The 19,547-nt window shown below is 42.3% G+C and overlaps 1 protein-coding gene across 1 annotated transcript; it reads left to right on the top strand.

Annotated features, from left to right (window-relative positions):
* Positions 1 to 8,342: 8,342 nt before the first annotated feature.
* LOC128602369 (macrophage mannose receptor 1-like) lies at positions 8,343 to 11,605 on the top strand. The gene is made up of 4 exons (XM_053616128.1): positions 8,343 to 8,688; positions 9,169 to 9,513; positions 10,033 to 10,395; positions 10,484 to 11,605. The coding sequence occupies exons 1-4, from the start codon at positions 8,370 to 8,372 to the stop codon at positions 10,492 to 10,494; spliced, it is 1,038 nt and encodes a 345-aa protein (XP_053472103.1). The 5' UTR covers positions 8,343 to 8,369; the 3' UTR covers positions 10,495 to 11,605.
* Positions 11,606 to 19,547: the final 7,942 nt, after the last annotated feature.

Here is a 19,547-nt window from a genome sequence, read left to right as displayed (position 1 = left end):
GGAGGCTGTTGGGGCTTATGGAATGTGTGGCAGACATCCTGTCGAGGCAGGGGCTGAAGCCCATGGATTGGAGTCTCCATCCATAAGTGGGTGAGTCCATATGGAGGAGGTTTGGCTGAGTGGAAGTGGACGTGGTCTCCTCTAAGGAGACAACACGCTGTCCACTGTGGTTCACCCTAACTCCTCTCACACAAAAACAAAAAAGGTCAGGGCTGGATGGCCTCATACACATGTGGCCTTTCACCCAATTGCTCTGCTCCCACAGCATCTATTGAGAGTTCGCCAAGATCGTGCTACACTTGCTGTTAGTAGCACCGAATTGGCAAGCTCGAATTTGTTGTGGTGTGAGGAACACCAGTAAGGACAAGTAAACTGCACAATAGCTACAGTCCTGGAGTTCTTTCTGGAACATTTAACAGCAAGGTTGGCTCCGTCTACAATTAGGGTCTACGTGGCCGCCATTTTGGCCAGCCACACCCCTATTGACTGTGGGGCAACGTCCTCTAACTTCGAGTGTATGCATGGTGTCAGATGGCTGAGGCCCATCTGCAGACCACGCATACCTTCCTGGGACTTTCTGTGGTCCAGGAAGGTCTGTCAGGTGCCCCATTTGAGCCCTTAGAGTCAGCTTCAGAGAAGCTTCTGAACATTAGGTAGAACTTTTGGCTGGCCCTGACATCTCTGTTGCCCCTTCCTGCCTTGACTTTGCCCCTGAATTAGCCAAGGCCTCCCTATATCCTAAGCGGGATTATTCCTAAGTGCCTAGGTCTGCTGCCCAGCTGATAGTGTTGCAGGATTACTCCCCTCCTCCGTTCCTTACATGAGAACGAGTAAGATTGCACCTACTGTGTCCAGTGAGGGCTCTTTGCACTTATGTCCACCACTCTGGCCAGTGGCATAAGTCAGAGCAGTTGCTGGTCTGCTTGACAGTGACAGTTGAGGGGGTGCTGCATCAAAGCAGCGCATCTCTATTGCTTATGAGGTATGTGGTCTTGCTATGCCTCTGGGCATAAGGGCTCATTCCACTAGGGGGGTCACCTCCTCAAAGGCTTTATCTAAGGGGTAGCCTTATAGGATGTGTGTGCTGCGGGTGGTCTGCGCTGCACATATTCATTCAGTATTATAGTTTGGCTTTATTGGCCAGCTCATATATGGTTCTTGGAGATAATAATTCCACTGGACGACACTCCCTGGGAGATTCCCATTCACAGGGATCTGTTGTCTCAAGCCAGAGGGTTGATTTATCTACCCTCGGCCAGAATTATAGAAATTGTGAGTCTGGACCCTGAGGGGCACCAGCTCATAGATTCTGGTCTCTCCTCTGAGGTTGTAGGGACCATGTTAAATTCTGGGAACGTCAGTGAGACCCAGTAAACTACGCAATGGCTACAGTCCTGGAGTTCTTACAGGAACGTTTCTCAGCACGGGTGGCTCCTTCTACAATTAGGGTCTACATGGCTGCCATTTCGGCCAGCCACGCCCCTATTGATGGAGCCTCTGTGACAGGTCATACCCTCAGTGTGATGGAGTTGGTATACTCGTTCCCACAGTGTGAAGCTCACACAATGTTGAGTTCCCTTTGAAAGGGAACGTCTGGGTTATGCATGTAACCCTATTCCCTTTGAAGCTCACACAACGTCTTGTTCCCTTCTCAGGGAACAGGGTTACATGCATAATCCAGACAAGTTAGATATCTGAGCGTTTTTTTTTTTTTTGCTACACTGGTTGGTTGGGCGATCAGTAATGGTTATGTTTAAAAACTGTCCAGAAAGATAGTGTGCCGTGCAGTTTTGGAGAACACATCTTCAAGCAAAATAATCTTAATAGAAGACAACTATGCTGACTTGTTTCATGTCATGACCTCCAGAACTGCATGGACATATTGCTGCTTATGTGCCAGACTTTGAGCAAAAGATGTCCCAGTTCTTCTTCAGAGTTTCATTACATAGAAAAAATGAAAGAATAGTAGTTGTTCTTTTAAAATTATCTATGCTCTCATATTTTAAGCTCCTGGGTGAAAATGACTATGTGTAAAACAAAAAATCACACGTGGATTTTATACCATTCATACCATTTTATAATTTCTCTGCTCTTGGAAATACTGCAAAAGGAAAATAAAAATAATATCTTGTCTGTATTTCTTTTCTTTTCCTCATAGAAAAGGCACTTAGGTTTGAGGTCTTTACATCGATCCAACACCCCAGCGACAGTTTAGAAAAAAGTTAATCATTATCTGACATGACGCTGCTGCCTGAGGAGTCATGCTCCTGCACTTCCCCATTGACCTCATTTATATTTATGTATTTATTTACTTTTGAGGACATTGTGTTGTTTTATGCAAACGCTCTCGCTGGCTGCCGAGGTAAGCAGCTGTGTCATTTCCATAATTCCTCGGCAGTTGCATCACTGTTGTCGCTGCAAGACTGATAAGTGTGTGTTTGTGTGTGTGTGAGTGTCATAAACGATGGTTCCATGCGTCTATATAAGTTATCATATCTAGGTGAACAAATAGATACCCTCATACAACACTTAATTTTCAGTTCAGATGTGGAGTTTATAAAACTAAAGCTATAAACTAAAAACATAAAAATGCATTTATTTTATGGTTTCATATTTTATTTTACAGGATTGTAAAGATAGTCGATTGGGCAATTAGAGCAGTGCACTGTAAATTATCAGAAAAAACAGAAACCAGATCAAAAACCAGAATAACAACACACAGAATATGAGGCTTGGTAACATCAAACAAGTATACCTTCGAATACTTTACAGAAAACTGGGGGTTTGAGTGAGTATATATGCAGTGTTTGTTTTTTTTTAAATATTTTTTTGTTGTTTCATTAGACCAGAGAAATATTTTCCTCCTGCTCACATAAGTGTCCAATAAGACCCCAATAAGCGTCTTCCATGTGCCTTCTAGGGCAATATGGAAAGAGAGAATATAAGAGACATACACACCACCACCATTATACATAATACAGACAGTGTTTGACATCAGTATTTACAACCTCCCCCCCCTCCCCCCCACCCCTACCAATTTTTCACATTTTATATATGATTTATGGGAACTTATCCAAAGTTGTTGAAATTTCCTGTTTATCAGAACTGGCGCCTCTCTGACGCTGACGGCGAAGAAGTGGGTGGGGTCGAGAGAGGACAGGTGATGCTGTATAATAAATGCTGCTTGCAAAAGGTGAGAAGAAGAACAGAAGCACACATTACAACAAATTCAACACAAACCCTGCGTAGAGTACAGGACTTACATGAGGTATGAACATCTACATTTTATGTTTATATGTACAGTATATATTTGGAAATGTTTATACTACAGCATGGCTCAGACAGTAGTTCCGGCTGTAACCTGAACAGTTGGTTTATATTAATAAACTCACTCGTTCTAATGCGTTATTGTTTCTATAGTATCACACACACAGGGACTTGTATGAAAGTTATCTCAATTATCAGCACTTTGTAATAGTCAGGGTGTTTTGGAGAGTGTTAACTGGTTTAAGAGAGAGAGAGAGAGAGAGAGAGAGAGAGGGAGGCTGGTGAAGGTATGACTGTATTCCACAGCAGTGATGAAAGTGATAACAGCACACAGAGAGAGACATAGACTTTATAATATAGAATTATTTTGTTCAAATATGTTTTAAAATGTTGGAAATGTTTTTCAATGTATTTTTTCCCCTACAGATACAGTATGTTTTGTCTCATTTCAGTGACCCTGCTCTTGTCAGGCCAGTGTGTACAAAAAAGACTGTGTGTGTGTGTGTGTGTGTGTGTGTGTGTGTGTGTGTGTGTGTGTGTAAAAGAGAGCGAGAGAAAGAGAGAGAGTGTGAATTTTCATAAGGGATTTTGGGCTCTGTTTTCATTCCACTGCCTGAATTTACTGTTTAATTTCAGCATGTAGCTGTTAGCCGATATCTTTTTCTCTTTCTCTGTCCATGCTGAAGTGTTGAGCAGCTTAAAAGTGGGTATAAAATTCAGAATCTGCTGACGCAGCAGTGTTTTCAAACCTGTTTTACTCCATGAATTGTGCTCCACCTCCTGAAATTCCCTCTTAGCGCAAACGCAGGGATAAGACTGTATTTTTCTGACGCAGTCTTAGAGGTCCTGTCCTTTTGTAGGTTTACAACACAGTTTTGTGGATGGTCTCTATTTGTCTCATTTTTAAAAGCGCAAACAGGAGCCTGACTTTAGCTGTGAGCTTAACAAGCCATGTTGTGTTCTGTGGGACCCCAATCGCGATGCACAAATCTAGTCTCAAGTATGCTTTCTAAAAAAAATATTTATTGAAAAAATATAGAGAGAGAGTGCCTCCTATTGGTATCTGTATTTGTTTAGAATACAGTTTGGGGAAATAAGTATTGAACGTGTCAACGTTTTTTTCAGTAAATATATTTCCATTGAGGCTATTAACATGAGATTTTCACCAAACATCAGTATTTAACTCAAGAAATGCACACATATAAAGAATTCACATCATTAAAGTCCATAATAAAGTTGTGTAATAAATTGGAATGATATGAGAAAAAATTATTGAACACCCTAACTGAAATGTATTCAATACTTAGTGGAGAAGTCTTTGTTTGTAATGACAGCTTCAAGACGCTTCCTGGATGAAGAAATTAATGGGGCATAGTCTTCATGTGTGATTTTGGCCCATTCTTCTAAACATATTGTCTCATTCAATACTTATTTCCCCCACTGTAATTTATCTGTTTATTCCAAATAATGCATTCATATTCTATTACATCCTTAATATACTTAATATGCACCTGCTCTCATAAATAATTCAAATCTACAAAAATCAGACTGTAATCTTTCTATTGACATCATAATTTAGGATTTATTCCAAGCTGCATGAAATATAAACAAGTTCAGTGTCATCTTGTGTACTTTAATATGGCAGCACTATGAAGCAGGTGTAAAGGGTCATTTGATGATTACACAACAAAATACATAATCACATAAGTAACTTAGCATTTAGCCAGTTTTTATGGGTTTAATTAGCATGGTGGCATGGAGTTGAATGACATTAGTTCTTCAAGACATTTAAAGTTTGCTAGCTGGTTTTTGAGAAAGTGTATGAAGTAGAGCTTCCACCAGCTATTTGGCATCTCACATTTAACATCTTTGCATCACATACACTACTCACATTAAAGTAAAAAAAAAAAAAAAAAAAACTTTACTATTAAGACAAGATGGTAGTGACTTGCTCAGAATACTTCTTTTTTCAGTTTTCTACTAAATGCTATTTTTTCACTTAATAATTATTCTCCAATTTTTATTCAAATGCATACATTAGATTATTAATTATATCAAAGTGTATATGACATGGAACACTCGTATATCTCTCAGCAGAAAATGAGCAATTTCACATTTATTCATTTTGCAGATGCTTTTATCCAAAGCGACTTACAAATGAGGAAATACAAGCAAAGTGATATATCAAGCTGAGAACAATACAAGTAGTGCTACCATACAAGATTTTTAATTGAGTTCTAGAAAAGCAGAGTGTGCAGAGTAGAGGTGCAAGAGCCAGAGTAAAGTTTTTTGGTTTTGGTTTTTAAATATAGAAAGGATAATGTGGGGTTGGCGTTTTAGAGATTAGTTTCATGTTCATGGAAGAGGTGGGTCTTTAGCTGTTTTTTGAAGATAGTGACAGATTCTGTGGTCCAGATTGAGGTTGGAAGTTCATTCCACCACTGAGGGACAGTTAGTGTGAAGTTTCTGGAAAGGGATTCGCAAATTGTAAAACGTAAGCCTTCAGGAGAGAGTTGAGGTAGGGGGGTGCTGTTCCAGGTAAGGTCTTGTACGTGAGCATCAAGGCCTTGAATTTGATGTAGGCAGCTACAAGAGGCTAGAGGAGGGAGATGAAGAGGGGTGTGACATTGTCATTTTGGGCTGGTTGAAGACGAAGTGTGCTGCTGCATTCTGAATCATCTGAAGGGTTTGATGGAGCTGGCTTGGAGGCCCAAGAGTAGCACATTGCAGTAGTCCAGTTTTGATATGACAAGAGCCTGGATTAGTAGCTGTGTAGCCTGTTCAGTGAGATAGGGACTGATTTTCTTGATGTTACCTACTGGACTCTGCAGTTGTTGAAATGTGGTCTGTAAAGGTCAAGCTGTCGTCAAGAGTCAACCCAAGGTTCCTGGCTGGCCTGGTTGGCTTGAGTGTGGTTGAGCCGAGCTGTAGTGAGGTTGTGGTCGACTGAGGCTGGAATTTTGCCAAGTTGAGCTTAAGGTGGTGTTCACTCGTTCAGTCCGAAATGTCAGACAGGCAAGCAGAGATTCCTGCAGAGACAGAAGGATCAGCAGGCTAGAAGGACAAATAGAGCTGGGTGTCATCAGCATAGCAATGGTATGAAAAGCCATGAGACTCAATCACCTGCCCCAGAGATGTAGTGTAAATAGAAAAAAGCAGTGGACCCAGAACTGACCCCTGAGGAACCCCAGTTGTGAGTTGCTGAGTTTCAGAAATACCTCCCCTCCACAATACCTTGAAGGATCTGTCTGAGAGATAGGATTCCATTCAGCGCAGAACCATTCCAGTGATGCCTAAGCTGGAGAGAGTTGACAGGAGGATTTGATTATTCACAGTGTTGAAAGCAGCAGAGAGGTCAAATAGGCTTCAGTGATAGAAAGCAGAGCAGTCTCCATAGAGTGATTGCTTTTGAAGCCAGACTGCTTGGTGTCCAAGAGGTTCTTCTGTGTGAGAAAAATGGAGATTTGATTAAAAACGGCCTTTCAAGAGTTTTGGAAAGAAAAGGGAGGAGGGAAACAGGTCTGTAGTTGTCAACCGCAGCAGGGTTAAGTGATGGTTTTTAAGCAGTGGGGTAACCCGGGCCTGCTTAAATGCGGTAGGGTATGTGCCAGTAGAGAGGGATGTGTTAAAGATGTATGTGAATGCAGGTAATAATGTGGGAGAGATGGACTGAAGAAGGTGAGAAGGGATAGGGTCAAGAGGACAGGTTATGGGACGGCTAGAGAGGAGTAGTTTTGAGACATCTGTCTCTGAGAGGGGAGAGAAGGAGGCCAGTTGAGAGTTGCATTGAGGAGGAGCTTTGCATGTTTGGTGTGGAGAACTGGTTCCTGATTGACGTAACCTTGTTGGAAAAGAAAGTGGCAAAGTCATCTGCAGTGAGAGAGGTAGGGGAAGGGTGAGGAGGGGAACAGAAAATAAGGAGATGCTATGAGAAAAAGAGGAGAGAAGTGTTTGGTGATTGGTTAGGTCAGTCGGATTGTTAGATTTACGCCATTTCCTTTCAGCAGCTCTTAGTTTGGCCTGGTTGTTATGCAGACTTTTGAGAGCCAAGGGCTATGGGGTGATGTGCAAGCTGGTCTGGAGGTTAGGTGTCAGATGCTGTCAAGAGAAGATATTAGAGTGGAACATAGCATGTCAGTTGTGGTGTTTAAGTTCAGTGAGGAGAGGTGGCTATCAGAGGGAAGTGAGGTTGTGACAATGAAGGAGAAGTGTGAGGAGGAAAGGGAACGAAGATTTGTGATGAAAGGAGATAGAAGGTGGAGACAGTGAGGGGGTAAGGGAGAGAAATAGAAAACTGGATAAAGAAATGGTCAGAGGTGTGGAGAGGAGTAATAAAAAGGTTTTGTGTTTGCTGGCTTTGTGAGTTGCAGGGGTGGCGAACTGTTTGAGGTCAAATGTGGGGAAGGAGTGCAAGAAAGTCAGCTGCATGCAGCTTGTCCAGGTGAATGTTGAAGTCAGTGAGGACCACAAGGGTAGTTCCATCATCTGGGATGGTGGACAGTAGCATGTCAAACTATTCATTGACCTGGAGGACAATAAACAACAAGAAAGTACATTTTGGCAGGGTCATTGACTGTAATAGCATGAAATTCAGTGGAAGTGTAGGAGCAAGTAGGAGAAAGACATGTAAATTTCCATGTTTTGGAAAGCAGCAAACCTGTACCACCCCGTCGTCTGTTGGGGCGCGAGATATGGGAGAAGTGGACGTTGGAGGCTAGGGCAGTAGGTGTGGCAGTGTTCTCAGTATGGACTCAGGTCTCAGTCAGAGTCAGCACACTGAGGTTGGAGTGTGCTCGTAGCAACAGCTCGTAGCAACAAGGAAGCGCAGTTACAGCTCCTATCTGACATTCGATGCTAAAGCTAGTTTCAAATAAAAATCAAGAAAGACACACTTAGCAGCCACTGTTCACCTGGGTGAATAATTGCTTTTGCATATTATAAATTTGTATCTGTGAATTGGTTTAATCATTTATAGTTGGTTAGATATTTAATTTGCATTTGAATTACTATCAAATTAACAATATTACATACTACATTGTTCAGAGGAAAATATGACATATATTGCAGAAACATAGCACTATGTAATAATAAGTCTCTTTCTCATGTTACTCACAGTAGTATGTGGTATAGGAGCGTATATTCCTCATCGCTATCACTTTGTGAATGAGAATAAAACCTGGAGTGAAGCTCAGAACTACTGCAGAGAGAAATACACTGATCTGGCCTCCATCAACGACATGGGAGAGATGATGAAGCTGAATTACACACTGAAAAGGAAACTGTTAAGAAAGCTTGGATCGGTCTACAGAGAGAGGACATTGGGAAATGGCTCTGGTCTCTGGCAGACCAAACTTTCTACAGAGACGGAGACACTTACAGAAACTGGGGTAATGGACAACCAGACAACTACGGGGGAAATGAGTACTGTGTTGAGATGATTCCGCACAATGGCTTCTGGCATGATAAGAATTGTGAGACGTTAGAAGCTTTTGCGTGTTATGAAGGTATGAACTTCCTAATAGATGTTAATAAAAGGAAAAAAAAAACACTTAATGGCTTTAAAGTAATAAAGAAGATCTGGATGATCTCTGTGTTTTATTTTCTTTTCTTGATATTTTTCAACTGATGTTCTTTTAATGGCAAAACGTGGCAGAAATTTGATTTAGTTATGAATTAGGTATTCATTTACATTTAGATTTATTTATTCAGCAGACACTTTTATCCAAAGCGACTTACAAATGAGGAAATATAAGCAAAACGATATCACACTGACCATGTCTTTGTGTTTTTTTATGATATCTGCATGATCTGAGTCTAGTATTTTTAAGACTGATATGTTAATGGCAGAAATCTGAATAGTGATGAATAAGATGTTCATGGTGTAAATTAAATGTCTTTCAGAAAAGAACACAAACACTAATAGATACATGTTTATTAATGAGACAAAGACCTGGTGTGATGCTCAGACCTACTGCAGAGAGAAACACAACGACCTGGTCAGTGTGAGGAACCAAACTGAGAATGAGCAGATCAGGAAATTGATTCAGAATTCACCTGATAATATTTTTTGGATTGGTCTGTTTAATGATTCTTGGAAGTGGTCAGATCAGAGTAATTCCTCATTCAGGTACTGGAGCTCTGACAAACCCAGTGGAGATTTGAACTGTGCTGCAGTGAAAGTGTCTGAGCAACATTCCTGGACCAATGTGAACTGCAGAGAAAACCTCCCCTTCATCTGCCATGAAAGTGAGTCACATGATGGTGTTTCAACAAAAAGGTTTTAAAAACATTTTTCTATTATTAATGGTTACAGATACTGTTTTGTATTGCCATATACTGTTAACAATACACTTTGTTTTATAAATACAATAGCAAATGGATCTCTGGATAAAATGTGCAAGAAACATAATTAAAACTCTTGTATAAATACAGATTTATGCAAAAAATAAAATTCACATTAATCTTAGTTTCAGCACTTATATCCAGATTTGTTTTGCTGGTTTAATGTTCCTCTGCTAGACACAAGCTGGAAAAAGGCACAATAAAACTTTCTATTGGGCTGTAAATGTTCACTTTAACTTTTATTGAATATTTGCTCTTTTTCAGACAGACTGGTCTTGTTTAAGCAAAATCAGTACCCATAACATAGCATTAATTTACAGATTAATTTATTATTTGAATGCTCATTTTAACTTTACATCATCATCATGGTGTTGGGCTGTACATGTAGGTTTTGATTATGTCAAAGTAAATATTCTTTTTCAGAGAGATTGGTCTTGATTAATCAGAGTCTGACCTGGAAAGAAGCTCTGAACTACTGCAGGAACCATCATTATGACCTGGTCTCAGTGCGCTCTGAGGAGATGCAGCTCTGGGTGAAGGAGGTGGTTCAAAACGCCTCCACCGAACACGTGTGGCTCGGCCTGCGTCACGACTGCGTCCAGCGTATCTGGTTCTGGGTTTTTGGATCGATGATCTGCTACCACGACTGGTCCCCGGGGAATGGGACAATGAATGAAGACTGCAGCCATGAGAGGAGAAGCGGAGCAGTGCAGTCTGGAGGAAAGCAGCAGTGCATCGAACTGTCTGAGGGCTACAAACTCAACTTCATCTGCTCTACCTATGACGGTTAGTCAGTGTTTTTATACGCATGTCATCTCATAAGCTGTTTCTATATTGTAATTAAAATTCTTTCTTTCTCTCATTAAACGTGAAGATATGTTTTAATAACATGAAGACTGAAGACAAGCTGTGGTCCTCCATCTGTATCCAACATCAGCAGATCTATGTCACGAGTTCCCCTTTAGGCAGCGCGCTGTGGAGCATGTGAGCGCGCGTGCACGAGCAGGTGCGCGAGCACCTGCTTTTCCCTTGTGGACAATCATGACATTTCTACACGTGCTTTTGTTATTGTTTATGTCATGTCTCCTCCCTGTCCTGTCATTGGTTGTCATGTCACGTGTGTCTGGATTATCCTCAGCTGTTAGCTGTTACGAGGGTAATCATGTCAGCATATATACCGCATGCCTCGCAACACTCAATGCGGAATATTAAACTTAGAGTAGCATAGAGATAGATTAGGTTTTGTTTCTCATAGTCATAGTCATAGTCATAGTCATAGTCATAGTCATAGTCATAGTCATAGTCATAGTCATAGTCATAGTCATAGTCATAGTCATAGTCATAGTCGTTTATACTGGTTACTCCGCTACCAGTCCCTCGCTGTATGCCACGTTTCGTGTTTTGTTTATCGACCCTGTTTTCCGTACCACGACCTTGATCTCTGCCTTGCCCAAGTTAATGCCTGTTTGCTGATCGTCTGACCTTGCATGTTTTGGATTACGTTTTGGATTACGATTTGGACTTGTCTGCCTGTCTTTCTTTAAATAAAACTCTCGTTTGAACTGCGATTGCATCCGCCTTATCTTCCGTTCCGTCACGAGACGTGACAATCTACAGTACTGTCTCTTTTATACTCTTGCTATAATGTATACTCTTTATCCAGATGTTTCATTATATTTTTAATATTGTATTCAGTAAATTCCACTGTCTCCAAACAGCATGACCTTTTCATATTCACAGAGTATGTTTCCTATTAATTAATTAATTTTTATTAATAGAGGGTTTAGGGGCAATTAAGGTGAAATCTATTTACTTGATTTTATACTACAGTGTGTTTGGTATGCACATTTCATTGTTTTTCATACGCTTTCTCAGAATAGGGAAATAACACACTCCGGTAATTTACACCCATGCAGGAAGTTTAGAACACCTAGCCCCGCAAACAGTGATGTTAAAATGTTATTATTCATGGTGGTTATACAGGTGTCATGTGATGCATTTTTTTTGTGAAATTCTCATGTTTTCCTTTTTACATGTTGACAAATAAGTTCATTATTGAGATTTGTGCATAATTACATGGTGATGGTTTCTATACCTGGAATTTCTGAGCACGTGTTTATTAATGTGTGAGAATGTAGACTGTAATGACTGAAGCCAGTTACATTTCCTATCAAATAAAATCAATTTCAAGTAAGCATTTTAGTGTATCCCTGTGTTTCCTCTGTGTTACACTTCACAACCATACACTCAACTATGAAGAACTAAAGTTAGGGTCAGGTTTAGAGATTGTAACTTTGGTCATAATTTGATGTGTAGTATCAACTAAAACTACTTTCATTAATTAGAATTTCTTTTTAAATTTTTTTACTATTGGAAAAATATGTTAACATTTACATGTGACAAATACTAAGTGCTTGTGTTACAGTGAGGGAAATACAAAATCAGCAATTGACAGTATAGAGAAGACAGAAAGAGGTGACAAAACAAGAAAAAAAGGAAGTAAATTTAAAAAAATGTATTCTGATTAAGGTGTTAATGTGTAGTTTGTATGTATTTAATGAATGGACATGCACCGTAGTTAATGTTTCAGGGTATAGGTACTGGTGTATGTGTGTGTATGCAAGATCATGTATATACTGTATGTATATCATAGGGTTACTGTATGAAGTGAATGAAAAATAAATTAATTAATAATTTCAATAAAGACCATCCACACGTCATGCCTACCCTATTCGTTTGTTTTTCTGTTCCTCTCTTTCCTTTTTTCCCCTTTTCTTCTTTCAAGTTCATATGTCTGTACTCAACTAGTGTAATGCATATATATTGTGGCGTCAGGCTGCAGCTGGCACACGAGAGGAAAAGTGCTCCACCCGCAACTGCCGCCGGGGTGCTGAAAGATCAGCTCCGCTTCAGCACCACTAATGTTTTGGACAGCCTGAGAGCACCTCAGTGAGTGGCCTCCTTTGTGTCTGTGCTCAAACCGCCACAGCCTAGGCTCGCTTCAGTGGTGGAGAATGTGGGCATGAGCACAGACCCGCCCACCCAGAGACAAAATGATCCCATATTGCAGCACTTATTGGAGACAAACATTCAGAAGCAAGCAGTGACTCAACAGCTCGCACAGAGCTTACAAGTCACAACCAGAGGACTCCGAGCACAGAAAACAATGGCCCATGCTACTGCCATCCCGCTCTCCGACACCTGCCGAGAAACCCATAGTCTTCTACACCACATAACCCAGGAGGACGACATCGAGGGCTATTTGGAGACCTTCGAACGGACTGCCATCCACGAAGACTGGGGCATCGAAGAGTGGTCCCGCATCCTCGGCCCGCTACTCTCTGGGGAAGCCCACACAGCTTACTACATGCTCTCACCTGAACCCAACCAAGCAGTGTCAGAGCTCCAGCCCAGTTGTTGTCTCTAATTTCCCAAAAAGTTAAACACAGCTAAGTTATATAAAGTACTTACATCAGTTTGAGGATGATGAAAACACAGTGAGCCGTGAGTAGGAATAGCAAGGGTCAAATTTATTGCTTCACCACATGAGATTCTTTCCAATCTGGTTATTTTTGCCTCAGACTTCTGGAGACCTGTTGAGTTTGCATTTTAGGTGCTTTCAGCCTCATGCTGTTCTCCTTTTGTTTTATAAAACCAACTTCTGCTTTTTATGGTATTTCTGAGCTGATTTTGAGTGAGTACATTTATCACCTGTGTGCTTTTTCTCCTTTATCATGGGTAAGTGTATGTTTTTTCTGCATTGTCATTAGCATATGTACAGTATGATTTAACAATTGTTATTCTGATTATTCTGGGTTTGTGTGTGTGTGTGTGTGTGAGTTCATGCTCTTGGGTGTGTGTGTTGTGTGTTGCACTTCCTCTTTTTGGTCAGGCTCTAGGCCTTGCTGTAATTAACTGTTAAGAGACTTTGTCTATAAGGAAGAGAGCATGACTCTGTTCTTTCCCTTATTCTCAATAAATTCTTTCTCCATATTTGGTGCCCTTGTGTTTTATTTCTATCATAAATTTTATCCAACAAGAGCCAATTCACCTGGACAGATGTACGCACTCCTTCGCATCACCAAGAGGTGGCTCCAGCAGGACCAAAACACTGTCACCAATGTTGCAGAGAAAGTAGCCATGAACTGGTTCCTAAGAACGCCTGGGATGGGAATGCAGGCTCCGAACAACCCCAGAGAAGTAATAACCATCCTAGAATGAGCCTTGTGTAGCCAGCTACTCAAAGACTGGCCACTATCATAGGTAACCACAGATTCTCATGACAGCAATGAGTAGTCAAGGTATCTAGATGTTCGAAATTTGTCCAGATCAGAAGATCATAGGTTCACCCGCTGAAGCCAAAAGTTGGATTACGACAGTGAAATAACAACACAAGGCACAGAGATTAGTTTAACCGCATATATTAAATGCAATGCACAATAAGAACAGGTGCAATAGCAAAGTAATAAAATGGAAAAGTGGCAAAGTGGGATACCAAATATACAAAAGAAGAAAAGTATCAAAATAATAAAAGCCCAGTACAGTTGTGAGTGCACTCAAATTAGAGTAGACCCAGGTCTGTTAAAATAAAAGTTCACAGTCCATCGATTGAACCGATATTGGATTAATGCAAAGTGGGTGTCTTCCTCCAGGGAAAGCAAGTGTCAGTGTGCACACAGTTTTCCCTGACCCCTTGGGCCAAGGGGAATTGGATCAAGGCTCTCTGGCTCAGTGTCTCTAGGTTGCAACCTCCTAGCTACAACCGGGCTCTATATCAAGTGGGGTTGGCTCGCCATCCAGTACTGGAACAGTTTCTCCAAGGATCTTCAGAATCTCCACCACTGGTTCGGACTCCACCAGTAACCGTGATCACTCAACATCTGAATCCAACAATAAAACCTGACCTATATGGAAAAGGTCAACATAAAATTACCTTACAGCTAACACTACTGACATTGCTGTCATAGGCTAAGGCTAGTATCAATAAACTCAATAAACACATTCAAAATACACTTAATAGCCCTAAATGCATGAATGAAGTGCATGAAAACCAGCTTTCCATTAGCATTCACTAAGATCAACAGGCCGCTAGGCCTCAAGGGCACAACGGTTAATAGACACAATTTAACACTCGACGTAAAACACACTTACAAAACATATAACTCAATGGAGCTACTCCACTCATCTGCAGTAGCAGTCCAGAATACCATGAAATATCCCGTTTTACCATTAAATACATTTCTAGCACGTTAACAGGGATAACACACTTTAGCCGTTAGCTTACATTTAGCTTACAGCAGCACAGGGCGCAATTGCTAGCGCTGTTTACATTGAGGTCAATGGGCATAAAATGGCGGATTTAGCATATAGGTTAGCGGAACATAAACTCACAAATGCAATGGAACTTGAGCATGCCCTCCAAATTAGACTCTCTTATGGTATTCCACACTATTAGTAGTTTATAGCCATAGCAGAAAGTAAGTATCAATATACTGCCACGATGATTCAGTTACCACTGGCATCACTTCCCATCTCCCTCGCTAGCGTGAATGGCTGAGAGGTGGGCCTAACCATTCTATTGGCTGGGATGTAGTAACACTCAACCTTACAGGCTAATGTCCCAATAACAGTATGCCCTCTTATGGGATGATATCAAGGTTTACAAAAAACTCCTTTTTAGTTCACAAGTGATCTTTTCAGCATAACGCACTTTTATATAGTTGTCAAATAAAATGTACAATCACTTGTACATAAACATATTTATTGCATATTTATCTCACTCAGGACATATTTATTTATTTTACTTATACTTACTTACCTCTGGGTTACACTTGGCCACCCTGGAACTCGGCAGGGAAGGACGACGAGCACCCAGCCCTCCTAGAAGGTTGCCACATCGCCATCCGGAACAGAACTACACCAGGGATAGAGGGAATGGCTGAAGTCACCCCGCCTATGGACCACCCTGGGGTGAGGCCATGCCAACAGAGCTGAACCCAGAAACCACAAAAAGAGCCCAGAAACCCTGGCTGGCAGGGTGTGCCCACCCAAAACACCCACCCTGATGATAAGGGTAGAGGGACACCCAGTCACAGCCGTTGGACTCAGGTAGCATGGTGGCCCTGGCCGGACTGACAATCCTGTCAAAAAGAACCATCAGGATAGGAACCATAACAGTGACGTGAACATGGAGATGCATGCAAAGTCTCTGTGGCCAAGGTATGCATCCAAGGCAAAACAGGTACCTGACCACTCCTGGTGGGCATCATCCCAGACCTTCCAGTGGGAAGAGACTGGCCAGGGTTCCTGACCAGTCCAGCTCCCAAGATCAAGAGGGCACCATGACGAGGGATGGCTCCATGGGTCCTGCAGGCCTACATGGCTCAGGACAAGGGGGACACCATGGCAGAAGGTGAGTCACATACATGTGCTAACCCAATATCTTCTGTAGAAACAGCCCTCACCATTTTGCTCGGTCATCGAGTTCATACGAGAGATGCAGGAATGGTTCGACCGAGTTGCCCTGACCATACAGGAACACATGAAAGCAAAAACAAAAAAGAGTGTACAACCGCATGACACAACCACAGGAGTTCCAGCCTGGCGATCGGGTGCTCCTGCTAGTGCCAAACGCCTCCTGTAAATTCCTGGCCCAATGGCAAGGTGCCGGGAACTATCGCCTGCAGGAGATCGGTAAGCATGCAGAAAAACCGACATACCATATAAACTTGTTGAAGAAGTGGATCATGTCTGCTTTTGCTAACCTAAGCAGAGATCACGGTGAACCTGCCTTGGTCCAGCAGGGACAAACCTGACAACCACACAAAAGCAGGAGCTGATGGAACTGGTGGACCAGTTCACCGATGTCTTGTCAACCACTCCAGGGATGATGCAGCTTCTCCACCATGAGATTAACACCCATCCGGGAGTTGTGGTTAGACAGTGGCCCTGCCGTGTCCCAGAGGCCTGCCGCAAGGCTATCGAGGAGAAGGTTGGCCAAATGCTTCAGGACAACATCATAGAGGAGTCCACCAGCCCCTGGTCCAGCCTCATCATGGTTGTGCAGAAGCCAGACGGTAGAATTCACCTTTGCAATGACTTCCGGAAGCTGAACCAGGTCTCGGAATTCGACAGCTATCCCTCCCCCTACCAAGTGGAGAGATTGGGGAGAGCCAAATTCATATCCACTCTAGACCTCACAAAAGGTTGCTGGTAAGTTGCACTGGCCATAGAAGCCTGACCAAAGACTGCCTTCAGTACTGCAAAAAGCCACTTGCAGTACCGGGTTCTCCCCTGTGGGCTACATGGAGCGCCTGCAACGTTCCAGAGGCTGATGGACATCATCCTCCGACCACATCGTACATTCGCAGCCGCCTACCGGAAACAACGTGGTCATACACTCCTCCACTTTGTCAGATCACCTGTTCCACCCGGGGTGGGGGGTGGGGGGTGGAACTGTGTAGTTCTGAAGGAGCTCTGGAAGGCCAGGCTGACAGCCAACCCAAAAAAATGAGGCACAGTACCTAGGATAATGTATTGGTCGGGGCCTCCTGAAACCACAAGCAAAGAAGATCGACGCAGTTAAGGACTACCCTCGGCCTAGATCAAAAAAACAGGTACGTGTCTTTTTGGGGTTGGCGGGGTATTACCACAGCTTTGTGCCTAACTTCTCCTCTGTACCCAAGCAAATCACTCCACCACCCCTTTTCTCACATGCACACACTTCTGAATAAAAACCTTCCAAGTATCTACACCTAAGTGGCCTCCTGTGTGTCTGTGCTCAAATTGCCGGAGCCTATGCTCACTACTATATATACAGTATCTTACAAAAGTGAGTACACCCCTCACATTTCTGTAAATATTTGATTATATTTTTTAATGTGAACACTGAAGAAATGACACTTTGCTACAATGTAAAGTAGTGAGTGTACAGCTTGTCTAACAGTGTAAATTTGCTGTCCCCTCAAAATAACTCGACACACAGCCATTAATGTCTAAACTGCTGGCAACAAAAGTGAGTACACCCCTAAGTGAAAATGTCCACATTGGGCCCAAAGTGTCAATATTTTGTGTGGCCACCATTATTTTCCAGCACTTCCTTAACCCTCTTGGGCATGGAGTTCACCAGAGCTTCACAGGTTGCCACTGGAGTCCTCTTCCACTCCTCCATGATGACATCACGGAGCTGGTGGATGTTAGAGACCTTGTGCTCCTCCACCTTCTGTTTGAGGATGCCCCACAGATGCTCAATAGGGTTTAGGTCTGGAGACATGCTTGGCCAGTCCATCACCTTCACCCTCAGCTTCTTTAGCAAGGCAGTGGTCGTCCTGGAGGTGTGTTTGGGGTCGTTATCATGCTGGAATGCAGCTCTGCGGCCCAGTCTCCGAAGGGAGGGGATCATACATATTGATCGTGCTCTGCTTCAGTATGTCACAGTATATGTTGGCATTCATGGTTCACTCAATGAACTGTAGCGCCCCAGTGCCGGCAGCACTCATGCAGCCCCAGACCATGACACTCCCACCACCATGCTTGACTGTAGGTAAGACACACTTGTCTTTGTACTCCTCACCTGGTTGCCGCCACACATGCTTGACACAATCTGAACCAAATAAATTTATCTTGGTCTCATCAGCCATTAGTGTTCGGGACTCAGACACAGTCTCAGTGTTTAAGTCTAGGCTTAAAACGTATTTGTTTACTCAAGCCTACCCTGACTAGATTCTGTTCTACTACTTCGCAGTCATAATTATCTTTTTTCTCCCTCTCTCCTTTCGCCGAGCCCCACACGAATTTATGGAGATACTAGAGATCCAGATCCTCTCTGCCTCTGGATGGAGCTCAAATCTTCTTTAATTCCAGACTGCTGGGACTACAGCTGCTCCTAAGGCCATACAGACTTCATATAAATCCATAATGAACTTTTTCACACTATCTGTTGTTACCCAGATGAGGATGGGTTCCCTTCTGAGTCGGGTTCCTCTCAAGGTTTCTTCCTCTTAAAACATCTTAGGGAGTTTTTCCTTGCCACCGTCGCCACTCAGTGGCTTGCTCAGTTGGGATAAATTCGCACCTTTAATATCTGTATACCATGTTGATATTTCTGTAAAGCTGCTTTGAGGCAATGTCTATTGTAAAAAGCGCTATACAAATAAAATTGAATTGAATTGAATTGAATTGAATCAGCCCACAAGACATGGTTCCAGTAATCCATGTCCTTAGTCTGCTTGTCTTCAGCAAACTGTTTGCGGGCTTTCTTGTGCATCATCTTTAGAAGAGGCTTCCTTCTGGGAGGACAGCCATGCAGACCAATTTGATGCCACCGTGGCCACCAAGCTGCAGCTCAGTGTCAGGGTCTTGGCAATCTTCTTATAGCCTAGGCCATCTCTATGTAGAGCAACAATTCTTTTTTTCAGATCCTCAGAGAGTTCTTTGCCATGAGGTGCCATGTTGAACTTCCAGTGACCAGTATGAGGGAGTGTGAGAGTGATGACACCAAATTTAACACACCTACTCCCCATTCACACCTGAGACCTTGTAACACTAACAAGTCACATGACACCAGGGAGGGAAAATAGCTAATTGGGCCCAATTTGGACATTTTCACTTAGGGGTGTACTCACTTTTGTTGCCAGCGGTTTAGACATTAATGGCTGTGTGTTGAGTTATTTTGAGAGGACAGCAAATTTACACTGTTACACAAGCTGTACACTCACTACTTTACATTGTAGCAAAGTGTCATTCCTTCAGTGTTGTCACATGAAAAGATATAATCAAATATTTACAAAAATGTGAGGGGTGTACTCACTTTTGTGAGATACTGTATATATGTGTGTATAAAGTACGCATTAGCTCTAATTTCACATTAGTAAACTCAAATCTTTCTGTTCACCTGTGCCCAGTTTATGCAAATTTATGAAAACTATAATGCAGCCTCC

The sequence above is a fragment of the Ictalurus furcatus genome, chromosome 26 (assembly GCF_023375685.1).
Source record: "Ictalurus furcatus strain D&B chromosome 26, Billie_1.0, whole genome shotgun sequence".
In the NCBI taxonomy this organism is placed as follows: domain Eukaryota; kingdom Metazoa; phylum Chordata; class Actinopteri; order Siluriformes; family Ictaluridae; genus Ictalurus; species Ictalurus furcatus.
Note: the sequence above shows the minus strand (reverse complement) of the source record. Positions and strands in the feature narration are given on the sequence as shown.